The 27,405-nt window shown below is 42.7% G+C and overlaps 2 protein-coding genes across 2 annotated transcripts; one reads left to right on the top strand and one right to left on the bottom strand.

Moving 5' to 3' along the window:
* Positions 1-188: 188 nt before the first annotated feature.
* Positions 189-6,340, top strand: LOC307240326 (zinc transporter ZIP4-like; the record flags this gene model as incomplete). Its single annotated transcript, XM_080014072.1, has 11 exons — positions 189-410; positions 1,296-1,682; positions 2,313-2,406; positions 3,117-3,286; positions 3,565-3,748; positions 3,914-4,086; positions 4,739-4,927; positions 5,184-5,285; positions 5,511-5,565; positions 5,794-5,946; positions 6,141-6,340. The coding sequence occupies 11 exons, from the start codon at positions 189-191 to the stop codon at positions 6,338-6,340; spliced, it is 1,929 nt and encodes a 642-aa protein (XP_079870198.1).
* Positions 6,341-9,289: 2,949 nt separating this feature from the next.
* LOC307240239 (ATP-dependent DNA helicase Q4-like) lies at positions 9,290-25,945 on the bottom strand (the record flags this gene model as incomplete). The annotated part of the gene is given in 19 exon segments (XM_080013952.1): positions 9,290-9,472; positions 11,823-11,931; positions 12,067-12,217; positions 12,426-12,603; positions 14,231-14,397; positions 15,138-15,267; positions 15,358-15,586; positions 15,668-15,826; positions 16,486-16,623; positions 17,302-17,351; positions 17,354-17,384; positions 17,982-18,175; positions 19,471-19,666; positions 20,128-20,310; positions 20,814-21,002; positions 22,760-22,967; positions 23,567-23,751; positions 24,053-24,199; positions 25,910-25,945. Coding segments are annotated over 19 exon segments (2,802 nt in total). The 3' UTR covers positions 9,290-9,350.
* Between the last annotated feature and the right edge of the window lie 1,460 nt (positions 25,946-27,405).

Raw genomic sequence — 27,405 nt, 5'->3', positions numbered from 1 at the left:
TGGAGCCCAGACACTCCATGTCCCCGTGCCTGGATGTTGGAGAAACATTTTCCATTATTATTTTGTAATTTATTCATTATCAGCCTCAGTCTCCATTCCCCTTGGAATTAAGATTTTAAAGGCAGTTATTTAAAAAAATAAAAATAAATAAAAGGTTTTTTTTTTTTCTTTTATCATAAATTATCACAATGGCCTGGTCCTGGTCGCCACTGCTCCTGCGTTCCACCCTGCAGCTGGCCTGTCTGTGCTGCCTGGGCTGTGCGTGCTGCTCCCCGGCCTCGGAGGCCTGCTACCGAGACGTGGTGAACCTGGTGTCACCCGGTCTGGAGCATCTGAGCTGGGAGTCCGTCCGCTCGCTATTTAATACGCTGGAGAACCGTGTGCAGTGCGGCCAGGTGCCGTGTGGAAAGGTACGTTTTTATTGGCTTTAGGAGGCTCTGCTGTGGGCACAGCGCGAGAGGTCGAGGTCCAACCGCCAACCAACCACTCACTATTCAAACATGTAGAACTGAAATTGAACAGAAATGTTTTTGTTTACATATTTTGCCTTTTATGTGTATATCTTTTTTTGCTTCTTGGTGTGTGTGTGTGTGATTTCTGTTCTTTATTATCACTTTTTTAATTCTTCCAACCTGGAGTTTGCCCCTGATGATTTCACAGCCAAAAAGCTCATGGTTTCCTGTGACGAATAAAAATCTGGAAACTTCACTATAAGAACATACAGAATATACAGTACCTTTATTACAATATATACCACTACATTGTCGTTTTCCTTAAGAATATTATAAAATATGGTCCTACTTCATGTTTTTCTATTACTCCCAAATATGTACACTATTACTTAATGTTAATAAATAATAATATTAACAATAATAATAACGATTGGTATATTTTGCAATACATTGCAAAATATTATCAATCATCTTTCCAAATGTATGAATATATTAAGTTTTAAATACATGCCATGCATTTCAAAGACCTTTTCAAGGGAAAGTATATTTTATTTCAATTTGAGATTGAAAATAATATCAAGATAAGATGATATTTCCATTGCTCACAAGAGTTTCTGTCCTTCTCAAATCACAAGATTAAATAACAAAAGAGACTTCCTTACAATTCTCTTTGAGAATTGTATTTGAAGAGCTTTGGTGGTAACTAGCCCTTAGACTGACACCTAAACATTGAAGTTGTCGGTAACCACGTGCTTTACTCGTTTTGTTTAACGTCTAGCATGCATCTTACTCTTAACTCGCCGCTTGTCTGACATATTTTTCTTTATGTGCGTTTGTGTTTAGTGTAATCTAACAGGTAGCATACATCAGCTGATGGTCAATCACTCCGTCCATGACCGACGGGAAACACAAAAAGTAACCGCCAATAACGGCCGATCCACGGGCAACGTCGTCTACGGTGTGTCTGACTTTGCTGCTTTTGCGGCTGGAAGTATTTTCTACCTCAGCTCTCCTGCTCTGGCCTGTTCCGCCATCAGAGAAGGGAGATGGATGGAGGAGACTGAACACTTCCTCCACAGAATAGAAGGTGGTGGACACCACCAGAAGGAGGAAAGATCTCATCCTGAAGGCCGTGACAACGGGCGCCGACATGAGCACAACATTTACCAAGAGGGATTAGAGACCCTGCTTCAAGAGCTGGATGAGCACTACAGCCCTTTGAACCATCAGGTCGGTGTCAACAACTATTGAGGTTGTGTTGCCTGAAATCCAGATTCCCTCCTCAGCAGTTAGGTACTAGTTCAAGTAGAACCATTTCACATGCGTATTTATTATGGGCCTATAATGTCATATCTTCAGATATCCACTGTAGCAGGTCAGGTCAAGAATTACGCACATTCATCAACGAAGGAAGAACACCACATTACAGTAGAGGCAGAATAGGTGAAGTATTCAATGCTTATCTCAAGGTTTATATATCTCAACACAAATAAATGTTGAGTCGCTAGAATTTACTTTGGCAGGACAAGCCCTGATGTTTTGAATTTGGTATGAAACTGTCAAGCAGGTATTGTATTATTAAATGTTATTCCATTGTCCCGTCATTCAGTGGTTGACTTATTGAATAATCCTCTTTTGTATTTGGTTTAGTGAGTGATATTAATTATCTCTTCTTTCACTTATCTTGTTTCCACTATCTCCCGTTCCTCATTCGGCCTCCTTCCGTTAAATCATGGTGATAAGCATGGCTGTTTAAGAGCCACTGACATCATGGCAGAGGTGAATGCACCATCAGCTGGCGCTGGTCAAGGACACGAGCTGGGGGCAGTTTTGGGCTGTGTTCTCTATCACGCCCTGCAGGGGCGCTGCTTCAGCAGCCACTCCCTGCCCGAAGAGAGCTACTTTCTGAACTACATCATGCAGCGTGTGGGAGCAGAGAATTTTACTATCCAAGGTAAACGGCCACAACATTACCAAAACACTTGCAGTCCCGGCCCTCACTGCCTTGTAGAGAATTGGGAGATGAGGTAATTTTTCTGCCCTTTTGTTGACTTCACTAAAATTGATGTATAACCACGTGAAGCCAGACTGCACTTTGCCAAAAATGGGGATCTGTGTTCCCAACAGCGGTCAGGCCTCTAATCAGGTGGTTTTCCAACGTTCCTTTTTCCTAAACCATGTTGACAATAATAATCTCTGCCTCCTTCCTGATTGACTCTGAGAGACCTTGGTCCCTGATGTAGTTACTCTGTAGTTTAATTGTGATATAATACTTTATTTAAGTCAGATAGAAATTACGGTTTGAAGTTCTCGCTTGATTGTAACAACAAGTTGGAAGTGTTCACGCGTTTGACCTCAGCTGAACCCGTTTTACAACCATTACCTGAAAATGAGGTAGAAAATCACCAAAGGGTCCCAACCACAAAGAAAGAGCGAGGACTGAAACCCTGCTCATTTTCAAACTTTTTGTAATTTAGTCATTCCCCCTCCACACCAACACTCCTTGTCCAGTTCTTGGCATTTTTCTCAATCGTGCTTTGGGTGGTTTGAGTGAGACTCAAACCGGGGGGCGACACTACCTTTAGAAGTAATTTAAAAAAACAAAAAAAACAAATGTAAATGTTTTCATTTTTCTAAAGTTGAGTCGTTTGTTTGTGGCCATAGACCTGGAGGTTCTTATGAGCAGTATGAACCTGGCACATAGCCAGATGGAACATGGAGATGAGCCCCATAGTGGTCATGCAGATGAACATGTTGGACATGATGAGGAGGATGAGAAGAGGATGGTTCATGAACATGAAGAGGAACCTGGCAAAAACATCACCATGTTCCCAGTATGTGCGGGCACACACGCATTACTTTTATGATAATACTGTTAACTTTAAATCCATGGAACATTTTCAGTAATATACACACGATATGACCATTGTTAACAACGATTTTCATCTGTTATTTCTGCGTTTTTCTACCACCCAGTAATTGGGGTTTTTAAAGATGTATTTTATAGTCCAAGCTTTAAACCACTGTGCATCTTCCCAAAATAAGTCGGTGGTTTACTCACCAATAAATCGATCTGTGATCAGATCACTTACATGTCCTCCTTTGCTCTCAGCACTGTTTCTCAGCTGAGGAGCTGATTCTGATCTACGGTATGACGGACAACAGTTCGGGTTCTCCCGCCCTGAACCGGGGCGACATGGCGCGGCTCAGCCCAGCACTGCTCCAGCAGGTCCTCAGTGGGGCCTGCATTGTGTCTGGAGAACGTCTGAAACCAGATGAGCTCAGCCAATCTGAGCGTAAGCAGACAGTCAGAGTGTGTGTGTGTGTGTGTGTGTGTGTGTGTGTGTGTGTGTGTCTCTTTTCAGATAGTTTGTTACAACTGAATGTTCGATCCTTCTGTCACATCCAACAATTCCTAATACGATTTTTCCTGTGATGTCTAAACCTCTTCTCTCTTTTAGGATACATCTATGCCACCATCGCCAACACGGTGATCACGCTGATGTCCATGTTGGGCATCGCGGTGCTACTTTGTACTTCCTGTGCCACCCTGTTCCAAATGCTCATCCAGTTCTGCATCAGCCTGGCCGTAGGCTCCCTCACTGGTGATGCCCTACTGCACCTGGTGCCTATGGTAAGATGTTCAAAATGTTTAAGTTACCTACCTTTACTACTAGCTAGCTTCAAAGTGTTTTTAACTAGTTAGAACAGAGCTAGTACAGTGCAAGAGCACTGAGCCTCAATCATACAAATTTAAACCATTCCCTATTCCTAGTATGTAGCGGTGACCCAAAAATTGGATTCTGACCAAATTGCGATTGATTTGGGTAGATGGTAAACTAAAGTCTGCATCAACTTTGTGAATATCTTATTTGCATCAGACAGCGGCAAGGCGATTTGTTGCAAAACCTTCGGGTTTTAAAGCGTCTTCTGAAAGGTGGCCAAACATTAACACCACAGAAGTTCCCCAAAATGTTCCACATACACTTTTTTTCGTCTGGTCATGGGGGAGGAGCAATGAAAGGTTTGGCTCTTGTTTGGGAGATTTGCTTCTTGACAAGTCGCTCAGTGAAAGTCTTTTGTCCATTTGTTCCTTTGATTCATGCACGGCCTTGCAAACCGACCCACCCTTAAAAGATTTGTTTGCTATGAACCAACCGTTGGCATCACGACAGGAGAGCTGGCACGGTGGAAATGGGGTTTCAGCACAGGACACTACCTGGAAGTTTTTAAACCTTTAGTGTTCTGGAAGCCTTACACAGGTATCTCCCTCTCTCTGTGTCCAGGTCCTGGGTTTACACAATCATGACCACGGCAGCCACCACTGTTCACACACCAACCACCAGGAGGAGAATCTAGACTACATCTATAAACTATTGGTGCTGGTTGGCGGGATCTACATTTTCTACCTGATGGAAACGATCTTCGCTCTAGCTACACCAAAAGATGAATCTAATCACTCACACCACCATGGGGTAAGGAGACACGCACATCCATCACCACCACATCATGGAGCAATTAATGAATTCATAAATCAAACATTGAAATACACAATATATATTCAAATACATGTGATTTCACGAAGACTTCTTACTAAGTTACGTAAACCAAAGTAATGTGTGTGCTGCTCGCATGACATGATCTTTGACGCTTTGTCCTTCGTCCACTTTTGTGTTTATCCAACGCTCTGCCGTCATCACACTATCCTTGCCGAATTGCCTCCCTCTCTAGGAAGGGCCAGAGCCTCATCACTGTGACCATGGGAGAGTTATCGAGTTGTATCAACAGAAGACACAAAAGGACAAACACCAGTCGATATCACAAGCCGACCTGGTGAGACGCTGATAAAATTCACTTTACAACTCATAAAGGGAATGAGGCTCTTAAGAAACCTTTTATAGCCTCACAACCACACACAAAATTTGAGCTCAGAATTTCAGAGTAATAAAAAAAAAAAAACCTGACCGTGCCACATAGAAGCAGCTCATGATCGGTTCACTTGCCTTTCATGAAACAATAATACATGTAATACAGTGTCATGGGCTGAATACTTTTCAGGTTAACGGTTTCGGCAGCGAGGCATTGTTCCCCCAACCAAAGGAACGCACCAGAGGTAAGAGAAGATGTGAATTGTAAACGCATGACATCATCATAATGATGTAATAATAAAAATAATAATAATAATGATTATTGTTTTTATTTGTGAGAAACTGTTCTTTAAAAAGTAGAGCGCTCACATACATAATAAGAAAGCATCGAGGTGGATCATTGACATTTGAAAAAATGCTTGAATTTCCAATTGATTTCAGCTGTGTATCTCTCTGGCCCTCCTTCCCTCTAGAGCAGCGCCTGCTGCCCTACATGATAACTATCGGCGATGGGATCCATAACTTTGCTGACGGTTTGGCCATTGGTGCGGCTTTCTCTCTGTCCTGGAAGTCGGGCTTGGCCACATCGATCGCTGTGTTCTGCCACGAACTGCCACACGAACTGGGTAGAGACGCATCACAAGCTGTGGCCTTCCATAAACTATTCCATAAAATCTCCACCCTCGTGGAGTCAAAGTACATGTCAAAAACCTCTACAACAGTTGTCTGATTGAATAACTGGTCAAGACGCCTTTCTTCAGTTTTAAAGTCAGTGAGTTATTCAGTCAATGAACTAATCATTTGCCATCCCCTCTGTTAGGTGACTTTGCCATATTCCTCCACTGCGGCATGTCCGTGCGTAAGGCCTTGCTGCTGAACGTCGGCAGTGCCATGACGTCTTTCATCGGCCTGTACATCGCTCTGTCGGTGGCCACAGACCTCGTTACAAAACAATGGATCGGTGCCGTCGCAGCCGGCCTCTTCCTCTATGTGGGACTGGCTGATATGGTGGGTGACTGACTGGGTAATAATTATAATAAAGACTTCAAAGTCCAAACCATGAAAGGGAAAACAAATTAATCTCACAATTAGACAGTACTTTGAGTTTGTACTGGACTATTCCAGTGTCTATGCCCAACTCCAATACTTTTTTAAAATTTTTATCCCTCTCTCTCTCTCTCTCTCTCCCTGTCTTCCTCTAAAGCTCCCTACCCTGATCCATATTAACAGCACAAGGCCCTGGCTGATGTTTCTGTTGCAAAACATAGGGCTGCTCAGTGGTTGGGCCATTCTCCTGGTGCTGTCGCTGTATGAGGACCAGATCGGTTTCTGAACAGCAGGACACGCAGGCAGGCTCGCAGAGCGTCCCGAGCACATTGGAACTGGAAGGACGCCTGAAGCGCTCCCACAGTGGAGAGGAACAAGCTGCCAAAACATCTACACACACACGTTATTCTGCTCTGCTGGCACAATACCATAGACCACTTCCAAAGACAGATACCTGTGTCTACAGGGAGACCTTGTGAAAACACAAGATACAAAAAAAGACAAAAAAAAAAAGGTTCCTTCTACAAGGACTGATGCATTTCAGAAAAATATCCAAATGCACAACCATTCAGACAGTGGAAGCTTTACCTACTGTGCAGTGTGCACTCTATGACCTTACCTAAATCACTCTTTGATAATAAAGAATATTAAGATTATTATAATGACATATAGAATTCCTGGAGCAACAATGGTCAACGTTGTTTGTTTTCCCCTCCCTTTGCCTGATTCCAAACTTTTAGACATTTTGTTTCATTCACAAAAATACTTATATTAATGAAAATAACCAGATTACAGAAATTATTCAATTTAAAAGTCCAAGCAAGTTTTCTGATGGACAAAATGTTGAACTAAATGAAGAACCCAAGCATTGAGTCTTAAATATCTCAGCTGTAGAGCGCAGAGAACAATGTCTTTCTCATGGGAAATTTGGATTTCCTGTGCTTATTTTCTGTTTTGAAAGATAATTAAAGATGAGATCTATTAAGATATTTTTGTTCCTTTGCAAACTTTCATGACAAAGAAACTCATGTCAAGTCGTTCATGAAATGACTTCTTATCTGCAGCGCCTTCACCTTTTCACTCAGACCAGAGTCCAATGACAAGTCACACACACACACACACACACACACACACCATCACATTTGAAACGAATTATTGTTGACAGGGACAAAGGTTTTCTTAATGCAAGCTATTCTCTAGTTTTTCTAAGTTCTTTCCATATCTGCAAAGTGGTTTGGATGCTTCCCGACGTTATAAACGCACCTAACCTGTAAAGATCTTTGTAAAGACTTTCCAATGAAATATGTAAATTGAGACGTGATGTTCATGCATTCTAAATTTGTGTTTCATTGAGAGTGTTGTGTTGTCTGTCATCTCAGATGGGGATAAAAAACACACTCCTGTACTGAATAACAGCTGCTGCCCAAGTTTATTACTTCACAAAGTGTGTGTGAAGCTCGAGAACTTTGGGTGCAATGCCCTGAAGGGACAAAGAGAGCGAGAGGGATGAGGGGAAAAGATAAGGACAGTAAAAACCAGAAAGAAGCCATAAATCCCAATTGAGTCGTTGAGCAGACCGCTCGTCACTCTGGAGAAATCTCAAGCGTAAATGGTCATTACGCACACGCAGCATCATGGACATCAGCCGTGTCAGCAGTTCAGTCAATATTTTGTTTTAGGTGAAGGACTATCATTACCACTATTTTATACAAAACCAATATTATATCAAAAGCTTACGTTGACTAGGTTTGGTAATTACTGCCTAGAACCTGTAAAGATCTTTGTAAAGACTTTCCAATGAAATATGTAAATTGAGATGTGATGTTCATGCATTCTAAATTTGTGTTTCATTGAGAGTGTTGTGTTGTCTGTCATCTCAGATGGGGATAAAAAACACACTCCTGTACTGAATAACAGCTGTTGCCCAAGTTTATTACTTCACAAAGTGTGTGTGAAGCTCGAGAACTTTGGGTGCAATGCCCTGAAGGGACAAAGAGAGCGAGAGGGATGAGGGGAAAAGATAAGGACAGTAAAAACCAGAAAGAAGCCATAAATCCCAATTGAGTCGTTGAGCAGACCGCTCGTCACTCTGGAGAAATCTCAAGCGTAAATGGTCATTACGCACACGCAGCATCATAGACATCAGCCGTGTCAGCAGTTCAGTCAATATTTCGTTTTAGGTGAATGACTATCATTACCACTATTTTATACAAAACCAATATTATATCAACAGCTTACGTTGTCTAGGTTTGGTAATTACGGTCTAGAAGATTCTCAGCCAGCACAAGAAGGGGTTTCATATCAGCGGGAGCGCTGGGTAACAGTGAAAGGTGTATCATGTAAAGTTGTAATGGTCAAGGAGGCGATTTCTCAAGGTCTGACATCAAATAGGAAATCGCTGTGTTTATGGGCCTAACACATTTGTAACCATTAGTTATTAGTGTTGGGACTGAGTGGGGTGTAAGTCCTGAAGAGGAGCAGACACATGGACTCTGGACATGAACTGTTTAGGTCAACAGAAACCAACCCTGAACAAGTGCATCCTGCAGGGGGGTCACTTTGTTTTTGTCCATTTTAACTTCCTTGTAACGGAGTAGAGTTATTGACTTGTCCAACTCCTATGTTTTTTCCCTACAAACTTTCTTCTTTGTGGTGTCGGCCATTTTTCAGGATAAAATGAATCAATCCCAGATTTATCAGATACCCCTGTTCAATTATTCATATTCATTTTTAATATTGCTTGCTTCAATGTAACTATTGCTCAAATGTGTTCGAGAAGACAGAAAAAAAAGCTCTACATATAAAAAGTCATTTTATTTAATAGATTATGGTCTTCATGAAAATAATTTTAAGTACAAAACTGTAATATTCTAGAAAAGAGACATTCACAAGACAAATTAAATGCTGCTCGTTCTGAGACAAGTGTGTGTGTGTGCGTGCATGTGCGTACATGTAATGTGTAGCTGTGTGTGAACGGCACCAATCACTTGAAGTGAATGATCTCCTGCGTAGCTAATCGGATGAGCTGGTTGAAGTCAAACTGGATGTATTTCCTCCAATAGCGTCTGTCCCGGCCGTAGGTTTGGGCGGGGTAGCACGGGCTGCCTAGGAAACAGAAAACAAAATGTACTATACTTTGAGAATTTCATCTTCTATCATGTCAATACACAAAAGAAGAAAGACATACAACACGTCTTAATACAGCGAGTCCTGCTTCCATATTCAGAATATGTTTATTCCACCAGGGATATTTACAGTACATGTACTATACCATTAGCCTTAAAAAAACAACAACTTAACAGTCAAACATATGGAGAATAAAAATGAGATACAATTTCATTAAAAATAGCCTAAATTCAAATTTTCTAATATATACAAATAGCCAAAAAATACAAAACAGAAAAAGTCAGATATATAAATATATCTACTGTTTATCTATATATGGGTCAGAACTGCTGAATTGCTTCCCATCTTCTGTCGGAGACTAAAGACCCATCTCTTCAGAGTACACCTGGACCCTACGTGCAGTGCACTAACCTGTCCACCCCATGAGCTGCTTTCCCTCTAATGTACTTTAATTACAAAGAAAAACAACTCTACTAGTACTGTTTGTTTCTAGAGAATGTTGAGCTGTGACAATTTGTTAGATACTGTGACAAATGTACTGATTGTAAGTCACTTTGGACAAATTCGTCTGATAAAGAAGAAGAAGAAGAAGAAGAAAGAAGAAACAGTCTTTATTAGTCACGCAACACACCACACTACAACACATGCTTGCACACACACACACATGCACATGCTTTGATGGTGGCCAGTGAAATGGATTCTCTGCTTTTGACCCATCCTGGCTTGTCCTTCCTCCGGGGGCACAGCCAGGAGCAGTGGGCAGCATACGTGGACACGCCCGGGGACCAGGTGATAATTGTCCATTGCTGGTCAGACAATGATGGGTGCATGTTTTTGGTGGGGGTCCTTACTGACGTGAGGTGGAGGAAACCCCATGTGAGCACGGGGAGAACATGCAAACTCCACACAGAAAGGCTCCTATTTGGGAGATAACCCGCCGGAGCACCGTGCCAACAGCGCCCCAGGCGGGAATCGAACCCAGGACCTTCTTGCTGTGAGGCAGCAGTGCAATGCACTGAACAGTGGGGAAACACAGGAACTTAGGGGGTAGAGAGAGAGAGACACGCAGCAAATGACCACAGGCTGGATTCTAACTCGGGACACTGCAGGCGTTTTGCATAGACCATCAGCCACAACATTTAAACAAGCGCTAATAACCACGAATATTGTGTAGCTCCCCCTATTGCTGCAAAAACAGCTCTGATCCATCAAGGCATCGACTGCACAAGACCTCTGAAGGTGTCCTGTGGTATCTGGCACCAAGACGTTAGCAGCACATCCTTTAAGTCCTGGAATTTGGGAGGTGGGGCCTCCATGGATCGGGCTTGTTGTTCCAGCACATCCCACAGATGCTTGATCAGATCGGACCCTAAGCCTGGTCATACACATGACGTAGAAGAAAACATGATTCATCAGACCAGGCCACCTTCTTCCATTGCTCCATGGTCCAGTTCTGATGCTCACGTGCCCATTGTAGGTGCTTTCGGTGGTGGACAGGGGTCAGCATGGCCACTCTGACCGGTCCCATACGCTGCAAGCTGTGATGCACTGTGTGTTCTGACACCTTCTATCATAGCAGCATTAACTTTTTCAACAATCTTCTGTGGGATCAGACCAGATGGGCTAGACTTCACTCCCCACACACACACATCAATGAGCCTTGGGCGCCCATGACCCTGTCGCCGGTTCACCGGTTGTCCCTCCTTGGATCTTTTTTGGTAGGTAGTAACCACTGCATACCAGGAACACCCCAAAAGATTTGCCGTTTTGGAGATGCTCTGACCCAGTTGTCCAGCCATCACAATTATCACAATTTGTCTCTTGTCAAAGTCGCTCAGATCCTTACGCTTGCCTATTTTTCCTGCTTCCAACACATCAACTTCAAGAACTGACTGTTCACTTGCTGCCGAATATATATCTCACCCTTTGACAGGTGCCATTGGAACCAGATGATCAATGTTAATCGCTTTACCTGTCAGTGGTTTTAAGGTTGTGGCCGATCGGTGTATACTGTATGGTCCGCACGCTTATCCGGTTGAGCCACCAGGACACCACATGTTATGTTATATACAAATACACAAAATATACGATACTATGCCAGGACCAAAAGCTCAGGCTGGAAATCAACACTTCGGTGGGCTGGGCGACCATCCTCAGCATTAAGGGATGTTAAGTCAGTGTGTGGAGATTTCCCCATTCCTCTTTTGACAGAATGTACTCACTGCTTCATTTTGCACTGCTTCATTGGCTGAGGCAAACAAGTGGCAAGACAGACGTGTGTGTGTGTGTGTGTGTGTGTGTGTGTGTGTGTGTGTGTGTGTGTGTTCACCTATGCCGTGCAGGATTCTAGCCACAGCTCTTCCGGAGAACTTCTCATCACTTCGGTTGGTGAGAAAACTTCTGATGTCGACTCGGATCTGATTCTCCCAGTCTAAAATCTGTAAACACACACATTTCCAAGTCATTAGACACACGTAAATGCCTAAATATTCTGTGGGAGAAGAAAGGGACAGAAAAGGTATGTCCAACTATCTACGCTACCACACACATACACAGGTATAAGTATGTGTTACCTTGTATTTGTCAAGCTCCGTATCCTCTGGTGTTTCTGAACGCGCTCTGTCTCTCCTCTTGTCGAAATACTCGGATAAAAGTGATTTTAGCTGGAGGCTGCGATCCTTGTCCAAATCCTCCACACAGGATGACACGGTACGGAACGCGACACTGGGACACATACACGCACACGCACACGCACACACACACACACACACACACACACACACACACACACACACACACACACACACACACACACACACTTTAGAACGTGGAGCTCACTCTACTCGGATAAAATAAATAATGAAATTATATATCTACAGCTGTGGCAGTGCCATCAAAAAGGGGGTGCATGTGCGTGTGTGTGTGTGCGCACCTCTGGAAGGCCTTGAAGCAGGCAGACAGCTGGAAGAGTTTTGTTTTCTCTTGGTCCTGCACTCGTTTGTGGAGAAAGTGGCACACTCTGTCCATCTCCTCGTGGTCCAGGTCGCCGTAGGAGCGGAAGTAGAAGGAGGGCGAGGAAAACTCGACAAGGATGCCGCTACGACCACCCGCTGCGATGCACAAAACACACACTTGTGTTAAGTTCAGTTTCAATTATGAATAAAGCCACACTTCCCACTAGCCACATTTATTCTTAATACCAACAGTACCTTAACCTGAAGTTTTAAAGCATAAGTAAACAAAAGACGGTGAGGAGCTTTCCCGGTGCCTCTAATGGTGCTATGGTCTATAGCAGTGGCTCTCAACATGAGGGCGGGGGACCCTCAGAGGGGTCCCTCAAGAGGTTCCAGTGGATCTTCAGAAAAATTATTGATTATCTATTTATTTGCACAAAGGAAGTGATAAAACAAAAGTACATTTAAAAAAAACAAACATAGCAGGTAGGCTTGGCGGGTTTAAGATGACATTTGTTATTTATTAATCCGCCAGGCAAAATCTGAGAATTGAAACGGTGCAAGTGCAGTTTCCCGTGACCTGAAATTAGAGGGGAGAGAGAGAGAAGGAGAGGGAAGGAGAGAGGGGTCGGAGACTCTCCCCCTCTCTGCTCAGAGCTGCTGAGTAACCACTTGTGATCGGGTCTCCCTTCCCTTCTACAGTCCCGTACAGAGACTTTGAGGGGCAGGTGCTCAAAAAAATTGAAATAAAGGCACATTGGCATTTTGCCGCTCTGGGCAAACGGAGCAGCACAGCGGAGTCACTGTGCGCACATTGCAGGTGTGCCGAGGTTCCAGGTTCATGATGAGTTCATGAATATATCTTGCTCAGGCAATCCCAGATAATTATATAGCAATACATAATATAATCTCATAGAGAAAGATTTTGATTAAGTTTGTTTCCTTAGTTTCTTACTTGTATTGAAAATTAAAAACGTAAACCTAACTCAGAGAACTGGAGATTTTTTTTTGTTTCTCCTCCAGACAGCGCTGCGTGCAGGCTGCCGTGCCTGTCTTTTTATTTTAGATGTATTTAATTTTGTTTTTTCCCTACATGTATGAGACAATTTATTTTAAACACAACTGAGTTAAGGGACTATCTTGCTCCATACTGTTCCAAAAAAAAGCTGTGTCTCCACTGTCGGGACGCACGTCTCCCTGTTGAGTTCCGTTGCTACGGGACTTGATTTAGTAAAAACTGGAGGTTTTTGTGTAAATACTTAACTTGTAAATATTAAATCCTGCACGTCTGGAACAAGGAGGCCGCATTTGCCACAATATGTTCTGTGTGCACGCGAACCCTACCACGCGCACGCCCCCCATTAAAATCTTATATCGCCGATCGCTGCCCCCCCATCAAACAGCGATTTGAATTTTGCACGACCACGCAGACCTAATGGCAGCAATTGTGCCGGAGAGGTAATGGCTAATGGTAAAAACTCCCCTCTAGGATTTACAAATTTTCCTAATACTATGGATATTTGTTCCCTTAACATGAGATAAAAAAGAAGAAAAAAACATATTAGACTTATACTGTATACTGACAGTTAATTTACAAGATGTCAGCACAAATTAGAGAATGTACAATCATGACTGTTTTATTCCTAGTTTAATTGTTATCTCCCTCACTATCGACACAAAATCAGATCTAACGTTAAAAGTCTTCTCGGATTGGGGTCTTGGAGACAACTTCAAATGGGGTCTGAAGCGTATCAAACTGAGCATGTACAGTTAGATGACGCACCTCTCCCTGTACTCCACTGCAGTTGCCTGAGTCCTCGCTTCACCAGAGGAAGCTGCCATCCCATCGTGTCCGCCAACTCGACGACATCAAACTCCAGCCAATCACACGCCTCGATGCGCTCTCCAGCCATTCGCTTTCGGGCCAGAACCACGGCGACCGGGGGGCAGCTGCCAAAAAAAAGAATACGTTGATAAAAACTTTGATTGGAACAGTCAAGTTTGTTTGAAATGGGCCAGAAACACATGACATCACGTCATTAAGATATTTTTGTCCAAAGCGACTTACAATAAGTACATTTTGTCATTGTATCGAATAGAAATTATATAACTTCAGGAATTCAATTTCAAATATACTGTTTAGTATAAATGCAAATACAATTTCAAATTTGTCACAAAGTTATTAAATTCGCATTACAGATTGTATGTGTAACTCAGCGCCATCTAGTGGTTGAAATCATCACAAAGTGTGCAGGAAGGATGCTGATGTAGAGCAGTACTTTTAGTGGCTCTTCATGTCACAATTAAAAAAAATAAAAAAAAAAAGTAAGGGGGGAAAAATTTTTAAATAAATAAAAAAGGGGAAGGAGGTCCAATCCCCACCACCCACCCTGCATTGACTTGAGTGGGGACTGTCAAACCACTCCCGTTTTCAAACTTTTCCGAATCAAGACACCAGCACTCCTTGAAATTCACCAGCAGGTGGACAGAGACTCAAACCAGGAGGTGAAAGACTCTTTAATTCTAGGTAAGGAAACTATATAAGCCAATGTCAACAATAAAAAAAAAAAAAGCAGAAATAAACATTTTAGAATACACACAAGTTTGCATATGTGTTAACATATGCAACTGTGATGTAAACATCAGTTACAGTTACAAAACTGTATTTCACCCCTGCGCTTGTACAGTACATTTTGGAGATCCTCTGTAGCTGCTTGGGGCCGTCATAACAGTTGATCTTGCAGAGTGACAGGGTGGAGTGAAGCAGCTCGACGAAGCGCTGCGGGTGGAGCTCCAAGTAGCACAGCAGGGTCTCCACGCCTGACACACAAACATGGGGTATGTTTACATCTTAAATGACTCTCAGGAACATGGATGACTTCTCAGACAGTGTGCACTCTTCCCACTCACCCTCCTCCGTGATGTCCAGAGCCTCCACAGTCTGCTGAATGGGGATGGCTCTCTCGTGTGTGTGGCACACCCTCTTGGCCGGCCAATCAGTGCTCTCCGTGGACCCCACTTCCTGCTCCGTCCTCCAATCCCCGTCTCCCTTCACCATGAGTTCTGAGCTCTTCATGGAACCGTCGTCTCCCAATTGTTCCTTTTCCTCCTCTCTACCTTCCCCTGTAGTTGGTGGTGTCTTGGGACATGACATCATTACTATTCATTCATTCTGGACTCATTTAGAATTTAACCTTTAAAAAGCTGTGGTATTCCTTACATCAATCACCTCTGCAGAAGGATGCGGTGGTACATCCCTCTGGTGACCGGCTTCTGTCGGCTGTAGGATGTCGGGTGGGGCAGGGGGGTTCAAGCTGTTGTCCCGTTCGCAGACCTCCATCATCTCCAGCAGCTCGGAGTCCTCGATGTCGTCCCTGCGCTGTGACAGACACATTCTGTGATTTTATTTCATTAAATGTACACGAGGCGCTTTAAAATCGATCTATTTCCTTATCTGTGTGAAATACATCAATTTCCTTCACATACGCTGCTAAATTCTATTGCACTGCATGTTCATCTTGTAAGTATCATCTTAGCATCATTCTAAACCTTTTAGTCTGAAAGAGGCCGCTTTATTCCTCTAGTCAGTGGCTTAAAATAAATGATCTGCGCTTCAGGAAGTGGGATTTAATCCAATCCTGGCCGCAATGCTGCTAAACCAAGTTTCACATCCCGGTTCTACAGGCTGTTTCAAAAAACGTCATCAGTATGGAATGGTAATTTGAGTGTTAGGGAGCTGCAAACGTTAATTCTCCAAAGCAGTTTACTAACCTAGACCTCTATCGCCCCCTGTCCTGCAAGTTTGACACTGCACCATCAAGAGGGCCCCCCGGCAATTTGAGCATAGTAAAGTTTCAGACATAGTAAATAGGCATACTAAATAGCATGCTAGTAGGCCATTTCGGAAATAGGTTCAGAGGTATTGGTTCAAAATTGTTTTACTCAACTTTTGATGCGTGGGAGAGGAGGCTGTTTCTTGGATGAGTTATCTCACCCCAGAATATCATGAAAGACAAACATAAACATCCGACAACTTACCTTGGCAAGTTCTTGCTGTTTCTTGTGGATCTGTTTACATTTACAAGGAGGGAAAACTTTCTGCACCAGTCTCTTCACTGTGTAGTAGTCCACGGTGTCGGCGTAGATGTGGCGACGCAACTCATGGAGGTCCCCACCCTGAGAGGAGAATACACACAGAGCCGTCAGACACAGCCGTCGCAGCTAGACTGAGGCAAAAATGACGATTTATTGAACAAAAAATATAAACAACTTAAGTTGGAAAAAACCCGAAACACAAAAATATTTAACTGTAAATACTATTGAACAAGGAACTAAATAACATAAGTTGCACTTGTTTTAAATAAATGCAAAATGAATACACAACATTCATCTATAAAAAGGGATTATTGTTGAAGTAAATACAACATACAGCATCCTCCCCCATGAGGTCAAACCCAATGGACTCCTCCACAGCTCATTTAGCCCTGAATATGTGGAGTTCCCAAGTAGGGAAGATGGCACCAGACAGCAGGTGTAACAACATTAAATCCCATCAATAAAAGATGTATGTTATATGAAACAAAACCTACAGTGCCATTATTATGTGTTTTAACGTTCTATGTCCATTATGAATATAGTGTGTCAAAAGATAATAACAAAAGTAAGGAAACTATGATAAAGGTTCAAGGCGCACACACACACACACACACACACACACCTACCTACACAAACACACACACACAAAAATCTCTTTGTGTGGTTTAAGCAGCATCAGGTTTGAGTACTACAGCTGAATTGATTGTCATACTATGTCTGTTTCGGAGCTATATGTTATTGTGTTTTCAGGAGTCATACCTCCGGGTCCAGAAAGAGGTGGCAGTGTGCCGGGTCTCCATCTCTCCCGGCCTCCCGATCTCCTGCACGTAGCTTTCAAAGCTCTGAAAAGCAGTAGAACCATGAGGGGAGGACTGGTTGGATGATATTTTACCACAACACAATATAGTAAAGAATGGAAAATTACACAAAAATTTGAATAGATCAAAGTCCAAGTGAAAGTAAAATGCATTTTTGATATCAAAAAGAATATAAATATTTCTATATATAAATCCTCTTTGCATATGGTCACTGCTGTTGGGTCATTTTGGGCGAAATCTGTATTATGAAAAAGAAGAGACTTCCGTTTATTTTATCTTTATATCTTTAAGATAAAACTTAATTTATCTCCAAGAGGGAAATTCAGGGCATATTGGCATTTTCCTTCCTTATACGTGTTCCTTCTATCTGATTTTAATTACACCACCCTCAGCGGCGCTAGTTCAGATATATCTCCAAAATAAATGTTGAAGCCACAATAACATAAATATAATTTTGATTGATAGTCTTTACATTGACAGTGGTGAGATTACCTGCTTTACTTGGACTTTACCAGAGCCGACCAGTGAGGCTCTACACACAAGACTTATCCAAATCTTAATCAAAAGGTTGAGAACTTGAATGTGTTAGATGTGTGTTGGGATGCAGGTCCAGGCACTGACCTTGGGCATGTTGTAGTGGACGATTCCACGCACGTCGGACTTGTCCAGTCCCATTCCGAACGCCACGGTGGCCACCACCACCCGCAGCTCGCCGCACATGAAGTTGTTCTGGACGCGGCGCCGCTCGGACGCGGACAGGCCAGCGTGGTACGACTCGGCCTGCCACTTCAGAGGCTTACGAATCTTCTTCCGAGCTGGATGCAAGTGAAGAGGAAGGTGAAGCAGAGGAAGGACAGATGGATGGATGGATGGATGGATTGATGGATGGATGGATGGGTAGAGAGCAGGCTAAAAATACAACATAAGCCAAATGTAATTGGAACAAACTGCTGCCGTTTTTCTAAGGACACATACACAGTTTGAGAACAGAGTACCCACGCAAACATCTCGGTCACAATTAAAGCCCCATCATTGATCTGATGACCCTATGTGTTGATTCAGGACCAATATTTCAAAAGAACCGAGGAATGATCAGGAATTTAATGTTTTAATCTAAATTGAAACTGAAATTGAGTCTGATATTTACTTATTATAAAATGCTTTGCTTGTTTGCTTTTTTATTTTATTAATATTATTCTTATTATCATTAGATTGTCTTCTATTGAGTTGCATGCCGACAGGTGCTAAAAATTAAACTTGTTATTTGCTTTGCTTTGAGATTAAAGTGAAAGACTTCCCAATACAAAATAAGAACTGCCATTCAATGGTATTGAGAGCATTGTGGCTAGAAAGACAAAAATCACAGAAAAAATAACAAAGACATTACACCAAAAAATTGTGCAGTTTTATTATTACCAAAAATCATAATTGTATAATAATAATAATAATAATAATAATAATAATAATAATAAAAGCTGAAGGCAGCAATGCATGGGGTCCAGGTTAGTCGGTGTGACCTGTGTAAGGACTAATACAAATGTATGTAACCACCTTGCCACGTGTGTGTTTTTCCATTTGAAACCCGTTCCTGTCGCCGCTATTAAATGCCTCCTCCTTTTTCAAACCAAGCCTTCTTAGTTTGGCTGTGAACCAGGCCTTGACATTGTTATAAGTTACCCTGCCACGTGTCTCGGAGTTTCCCAGTGCAGTGCGGGGAACGGCGTGATACTGATAGTGCACGGTGCTGGTGCCAAAATGAAGGATGTCAACTTGCGATGTCCTGTGTCACGAAATGATGACGCAGTGACAATTCTCTGTGGCCAATCAGTAGTCTGCAGTGTTTTCACGTGACCTTTTGGTATTGCCAAGAGGGGTGACGAAAACACCCATTTTTACAAACTTCTCCTACAAGTATAGACTGATGTGGATCAAACTTGGACCACAGTGTCTGTGGACTGCCCGGAATACAAATCGTATTCATTTGTGTGTGTGGGTCCGACGGTTTCTGAGCGCCAGATACTTTAACATGTGATAATGACGAGGAAGATTAACAAAAACAATAGGATTCCCGCCCTTCGGGCTGGACCCCTGATAAATCGGCTTAATGTACCCATTTCTTTCTTCTTCTTCCCTACAGGGTTGCTTTGTTGGCTGCTGCTGATGTGGATGTTCTCCTTTACTAGCACCCCCTGCAGGCAGGTCTGCAGCAGCGCAGCCACACGCACCGTCTCCTCTCTCCTGGTGCAGTAGACGATGATGGAGTCCAGGCAACCAAAACGATCACCTTTCAATAAGGACACTAAAGCCTAGAAAGAGCAAGAGAAGGAGAGATAGAGAGAGACACACAAATAAAGAGAAAAGGAAGGTTGTGGCTGTCTTTTTGAGGATTTGACTTTCTCTGTAGGGACAAAACAAGAGTGACACAGGGTTCCCACTCTCTTCAAATTAATATTTTTCCAGGACATTTCTCACAACCCGAATAAGTATTCACGTTTAACACTGTGTCCACTCACATAGTTCTTGAAATGAAACTTTTCCGGGACAAATCTTGGTTTCAATGACATTTTGGCCAATTCTGTCACCATTCCATGACTATTCACTGACGAGACAACTCCCAGGTTTTCCAGGCTGTGTGGGAACCCTGGTGTCCACAGACACACACAGACACACAAAGACACACAGACACACACAGTCTCACACAGTCTCACACAGTCTCACACAGTCTCACACAGTCTCACACAGTCACACACAGTCACACACAACACACCTGATCCTTGTTGCTGTCCATGGACACAGACAGCTGCAGGTTGGGCGGCACGGCGGCAGACCTCACAGCGATGCCATCCTGGTCGTTGATGTTGAGATGGCGAGCAATGTCCAGGGCGGTGGACAGCGTGGCCGTGGCGGTGAGGCCCAGCAGGCAGCGCACGCCCAGACGTTCCCGCAGAACCTTCAACCAGGATAATGTCAATGTCAATTATTTGCGGGTAATTGACAGCGTGCAAAAGCACACGCAATGTTTTAAGTTTTATCAACTTAAGTTAACTTAACTACCAAAATAAGGCTGCCACCTGGCCAAATTGGGCTTACTTGTTAGCACAATACTACTCCCTGTTAACTTTTGTACGTAGATGTGCACATACATTTTAATTCATTATTGGATTCATTTTATTACTTTTGTATTACACTTCTGTCACTTGAATTTTTTGGAATTTCTTTCAAAAAATTTCCTCAACCCAAATGATTAAAAAGGCACCAAATCCACATATTTACTGTGCCATTTCTAACATTGCCTAAAAATTCCAATGAAATTGGACAGAAACATACGATTTAAAAAAAATAATCACGGTCAGCTCAAATAATTAAAATCAGACCAATATGTAATAATTGTGAGAGCCCAATCAAGAGCATTTCATAGGAGGCAAACCACATCATTAACACACACACACACACCTTGCAGAGCCGGAGGTAGCAGGGTCTGAAGTTGTGCGACCACTCGGAGACACAATGCGCCTCGTCGATACAGGCGAAGGCCACCGGGGGGAGCTGCTGAGCAGAGGGGAGGCAGCCGGAGCCCGAGCCACCTCCTCCCACCAGGGCCTCTGGAGAGAGGAGCAGCACACATACCTGCCCAGACTTCACCTGAGGGGGGGGGGGACACAGGAAATATTATCATATATTATAATTATATTATAATAAGTTATATGTAATAAGAGCAAATAATCTCAACAGGTGGACTCCACTTTAAAAGGTCAAAATTTTGTTTTACATTTTCAAGAATTGTACGTGATAAGAGTGAATAAAACTGAAACTAAAAAGGTGTTTTCACATGTAGTCCCTTTTAAACCAGTCATACTCAGAGACCATCTCCCGAGGTGTTCTCAGTAGTTCAGTTTGTTTCAAAGTGGTCTGAAATCCAGTGTTGTAAAACCTGACGTAAGGCTGGTAATGGTTTGACTTTTAATTTCACCAGAGCAAAATGAAAGCTAAGTTTGAACTTCTGGCTTCCAGAATCCAAACGGTTTGGTGCATCAGGTTGGCTTTGGTTTAAGGTTTCCCCAAAACAGTCTGCAATTGTCCATACAGTAGAGACAGTATATTCAATAGATTGTCATCAGAATCAGGTATCAGACAATTTGAAGACCTTTTTATTACTAGTTTGATTTTGGACAAATTAAAGATCAACTTTGACTTGACTGATCCTTATGAAGCTGAATTGCATTCAAACTTTGTATATTCTTCCTTTGTGCTAACAAAATACTGAATTATAAATTCATAACGAAGGTATCCAATTTATCTTTTATGTTTTCTCTTTACAAGAACCTAAGACTGTATAAACACAATTTAATTTTTTTACTTCACTTTTACAAAAACAATATGATAGTCTTACTTATGATAGTCATTTTAGGTTCAACTCTTTTGAAGCTCAGCTTGAAGGCTCGAGCTTCACAACGGTAAATCCATGTCAAACCAACATATTTAATTGTGTCCTTTATGCAGACTTCATGCTGCATAACAAAATCCAATGTCACAATAAAACCTCCCTGTATGAATAAGGTGTAACGCTGCTTTTACCTGGCAGGCTGTGCACTGTACATTCTGCGAGCTCTGACGTCCGCCTCCACTTCCCCCAACAGGTTCTCCTGGGGAACCTGGCCATGAAATTATATTTCTGTTAAAAATATAAACCGGATGTTTTCTATTCACTCCATTCATACGTGGAGTCATAAAAAGTAAAAGAGAAGTTTGACGAATGCATTTGCTGGGATCGAGATTCAAACACACAACCATAAGAATTCAGAAAGAAAAGAATTCACAGCAATCTGAAATTTAAAAAAAAAAAGGAAAGTGAACGATGGAAAGATCATCCTTACCTTTTCTGGTGCCTTGGTTTGTAATGTCTCTCCTTCCTCCACGTCAGCCTTCTTTGTTCTCTTCTTCCTCCCTTCTTTGTGGATTGCTTTAGAGCAACTGTCGGAATCTTCCTCCTTCTTCTTGGCATTCCGTTTCCTCTTCCTCATCCCTCCGTCCTCTCCGTCCTCCCTTTGTCTCTTCCTCCCTTTCTTATCTGGCCTTTTTGTTTCCTCTTCCTCATCTTTAGATTGTGTCTTTCCCGTTTCAATCTGGTCCTCTTCTCGCACCTCCTTCTTCTCACCTCCTCCTCTTCCTTTGCTTTTTCTTACACGGTGCGTTGCCGTTTTGGGCGTCTCGGTGTGACTTTCAGTCCTCAAACTTTCAGCTTCTGCAGCGCCTGACGATTCATTTTCTCCCCCATCTCCAAGCTCTGTTTTTTCTCCTTTTCCTCTTGCTTTGGCATTTCCTATCCCTCCGCCCGCTTCAGCACGCACTCTCACTTCTCCATCACCACTTTCTCCTGTTCCTCCGTTGTCAGGTTTTACATGCAAATTGCCGGCGCCGGGCTTCTCCCCTTCCTCCGCCTCTCCGAACACCTGACAGCGCTGCAGCCAGCCTCGGTCCACGGAGCCGAGCGTGCTGACCAGGGAGGGCATAGCCCCGGACCGTCCTCTTCCTCCCCGCAAACCCCCAGATGGCCGGAAGCCCCCCAGACCCCCCCGACCATCTTCAGACCCTACGCCCCCTGGTAAACTGTCTGATGTTTCAACGTGTAGCTTTAAGCCTCCTGACACACCAACATTTGCATTTAATTCTTCTGAAATTGCAGTAAGTTCTCCTGAAGATCCGACTTTGCATCGGGGAGACGGTGCTTGGAGAGAGAGCCCTGAAGCACGGTGACTACCGCAGGTACCAATACTGTTTGTACCAGGGGTGGAACTTTTGACACCGGTATTACCAGTGTTAGTATTCATAGCAGCATCATTTGATTCATCAAAGGATATTGGGGAAGGCTTATAAGATTCAAACGGTTCCTTCGGCTCTATAGGACAGAGTGTCTGAACAGCCTGGGACCCATGGAAGGCTTTGGTGTTCCTGCAGAGACAAATGACTTGTGTTTTTATTTATTTCTTTATAGAATTGTCTTGGCTGAAAGAGTAGGCTCATCACAAGTGCAAGTATTAGTTTCCCTAAAGTCCCCCCAAACAGCACATGTAGACTGCTAATTTCTGCCTTCTAGCCATTCGGAAGTAACTAAATGAGTAAGCAAGATGGTTATTAGAATGCAGGCCAGCTCAAAGGTGGTGGTGGGAAGTCTTCAGTATTACATGCTTTAATATTACTTGCTTTACCTTGGAGTGAAGGGGCTAGTCTGAGCAAAGGCAGCTGCGTTGTGGCTCGACATGGTAATGTGTGCTTTTGCCGGTGTAGCGGCAGCGGCAGGGGGGTTCGTCTGTTCGCTTGGTCTGTCATCCTTCCAGGACTTCAGGGGTGTGCGTCCAGGAGTCAAAGATTTCTTCAAAGATGCAGGTCTGTCCTAAATGAAGGGAACAGAACGCCGGTAAATAACAATTTAAAGTAATTTGTCCATGCCGTCTTTCTCTTGCTACGGCAACTTTGGTCAGTACAGACATCTTGTGGTGGTATTTAAGCACATATTTGGTATTTTAGAATCCTTGTAGTGTTTCAGACACTTTATGGTCATTTAGCATCTAAATATGTATTGTCTCCTTGTAATTCTTTGTTGTGTATGTGTTACCTGCGTCATGAACTCACCAAGAGAAATTCCTCGAGAGCCTCTGGATATTATGGCAATATATTTGTCTTATTTTTCTGACCTTACTGAGCATGGCCAGGTTATTCTTCATCTTCATGCCATAGTACTGGGCAGAGGCCTGGAGACTGTCTCTGTCCTCGGCGGTAAGAGTGGGAGAGGGTGCCGACAGATTGCTGCGACTCAGATGGGAACCCCAGCAGTCTGAGTCCTGAATGGAAGGTCACAAAGAGAGATGTGGATTAGTTTAAATTGAATGAATGAATTCATCAACTTTCACGGTGACAGAGTCTTTTCCCCTTTCTTCAGTTTTATAAAAAAGGTTAAAAGATTTATATTTGTATTCCTTCAATAATTTTTCTTGTGAAATTATAAGGAAAACACAGTTTATCAGTACCTTTCGTAAAAGTAAACCAGATAGTATTTTAAAATGTAATTGCCCTTCAAGCAGCCATTTTTACACCACAAATAAAATTGAGGATACTATCTTATCTAACCTTATCTCACCAGCGGTGGTAAGTCGAAGGCAGAGAGAGTTATAAAAGCATCACATTGATAATAATGATAATGATAATGATAATAATAATAATAATAATAATAATAATAATAATAATAATAATAATAATAATAATAATAATAATAATAATTACAGTCATAAATAATCCACTTCTTGGTTGCTGCATTCATTTCTAAATGAGTCCAGCTCACAGCAAGTTCAAAAAATAAATCCAGTGACTCCTTGTCCAGAGAGGTTTCATTCAGTTTTAGAAACTTCAATTCAATTTTTTTCGTAACCTTTAGTCGAAATGAATGGTAATGCGTTTTTTTATTTTAAATGTTTTTTACTCAATTCTCTTCCGGGGTCCAAAGAAGGAGAAGTGCACAGGCAGGAGAAGTGGTGCGGAGCTCTTTATCGTGGCTTTTTAAAAACAACTGGGTCTGAAAAGTCAAAGAAAACACACTGGGAACTATTTTGAAAATATTGGAAAAGAGGTTGTTGTTGTTTTTTCACATGTTCTGATTCATGCGCTTCACCTTGTTGCACGTGTCTTTTAAAACACTTCCAGAGAAAAGCCTTTGAAGAATAACTCTGGACCTTTTTTGGTGAAGGAAATCACACTCTTTGTTTAAAAGTCATTACATAAAAAACAAATAAATAAAAGGAAAAGGTTTCTTGTGTTCTGCTCTTCTGGGTGAGTACAACCCCCCTGTCGGTGTTTGTTTGATTCCCTGTTTTTCTACCAGCAAGACAACAGCAAGGAAGAGTCAACACCAACTTTGTCCGTCTGTGTGGATGCGATGGCGCATTTCAAACACGCTGCTCGAGACTAAAAGACAAAATGAGGGGGGAGGAAAACATTATTATTATTATTATTTTAAAAGCCAGGCTTTATTTAAATGTTGGATCCTAAACTACTTTTTCCAATTGCCGCAGTACAATGATGGGAGGCAATGTTTGGGTGTTGAGTTGTAAAATGGATCGATTTGACTATTCTGAAAAAGTATCTCCGTACAGTTTCAGACTTTTTGAGTTTTAATCAGTTCACTGCTTTTATCTTCAGTTTTTACATTTGTTTATTTAGTCATTTCCTACAGCCTTGTTTTTTGTTCACCTTTTGGCACCATGTTCTATCAGGGCCTCACACCCCAATAAAGCCCTATTGAGAGAGAGAGAGATTTTTGATTTTTAAAGCATCTTTATTTTAACATTTTCTCTGGTTCACAGTTGCAGACAGTACAATAAACACACTTTGTTCACTAACAGAGAGAGAGAGAGAGAGAGAGAGAGAGAGAGAGAAGTACTAACGCTGGTCGATCAGCGCCGTGTGTTCTGTGATAGAGTGCAGTTACATGACTTCGCCAGTAGAGGGACTCTATCATAAGTAGATGCTCCTTCGCTCTCTCTGTCATGTTGTTGTACTGGTAGCCAGCCTGGCGTGTTGCGGCCGCGCCACATGTTGCTGAAGACTGTTCATAAAAGGTGAACAACAAAAGTGTGTGTGTGTGTGTGTGTGTGTGTGTGTGTGTGTGTGTGTGTGTGTGTGTGTGTGTGTGTGTGTGTGTGTGTGTGTGTGTGTGTAGGGGCAGATGTCCAGGGTCCCACACTGTAGGGAGCAGCTAGACTGTACACGTTTCTATGTGTCGCTCTTTATACTTGTATATACTGGTACGTTCATTCCACAGTGCATCCAATTTTTCTTCAGATTTGGAGACTTGGGAGAACATCCCTCTGAGGAACATCCTTTTTACCCTATTTTTATTTGCACGTTTTTGTGTTTTGTCTTCAAGATTCAAGATTCAAGATTTTTATTTGTCACATACATATACATACTTCCATACATATATGCAGTGAAATGTAATGCAACGCACCCGGTGATAGCACACAATAAGTCCTAGGAAAAAGTACAAAAATAAAATAAAATAAAAAGTAGAAAATTCCTTTCTAATAGACCGACTAACTGACTCCTAAAACGTAATACAGTAAGTGGAATACTTATAGAATAAGATAAAAAATATATAGAATAAAATACAATAAAAAATAAATTGAAATAAAATGGAATAGGTTGAAGGAATATGCCTATGTATATACAGATATGTGCATTTAAAGTGGCATGTGAATTAAAGTGGCATGTGAATGTGAATAGTGTGAGGTAGTGTTTGGGATAATACAGCACAGTATACAACAGTACGGCGCAGCAATACGGCATCACGAACAACCCTGAACAGTGACACAGTATGCGGTACAGTATGCTACATACAGTACAGTAGGTAGTGGAGCCTAGTGTATGGCTCAGCTAGGACCCCTGGTGAGGTCAGCGTTGACAGTTCTGATGGCTTGAGGGAAGAAACTCCGTCTCAGTCTCTCTGTTCTCGCTGCGTGACTGCGGAGGCGCTTGCCTGACCGCAGCAGCTGAAACAGTCCGTTGTTGGGGTGATGAGGATCCTTCATGATCCTACGGGCTCTGCTACTACACCTCCTGGTGTATAACTCCTGCAAGGGGGGGAGGGTAGTTCCAGTGGTAGGTTCAGCTGAACGCACCACCCTCTGCAGGGCCCGCCTGTCCTGGGCAGCACAGTTCCCAAACCAGGCAGTGATGTTGCCTGTCAGGATGCTCTCCACTGCTCCAGAGTAGAAGGACTTGAGGATCCTCACCGAGACCCGGAATTTCCTCAGCTGCCTGAGGTGGTAGAGACGCTGCCTCGCCTTTCTCACCAGAGTGTCTGTGTGAACAGTCCATGTTAAGTCCTCTGTGATGTGGACTCCCAGATATCTGAAGCTGCTCACCCTATCGACAGAAGTCCCATTAATCCACAAGGGCGCGTGCGTCCTCGATTGTGATCCACGCCTAAAGTCCACAATCAGCTCCTTGGTTTTGCTGACGTTCAGGTGTAGGCTGTTGTCCTGGCACCAGAGTG

Source organism: Zeus faber (assembly GCF_960531495.2).
Source record: "Zeus faber genome assembly, chromosome: 1".
Classification (NCBI taxonomy): Eukaryota; Metazoa; Chordata; class Actinopteri; order Zeiformes; family Zeidae; genus Zeus; species Zeus faber.
Note: the sequence above shows the minus strand (reverse complement) of the source record. Positions and strands in the feature narration are given on the sequence as shown.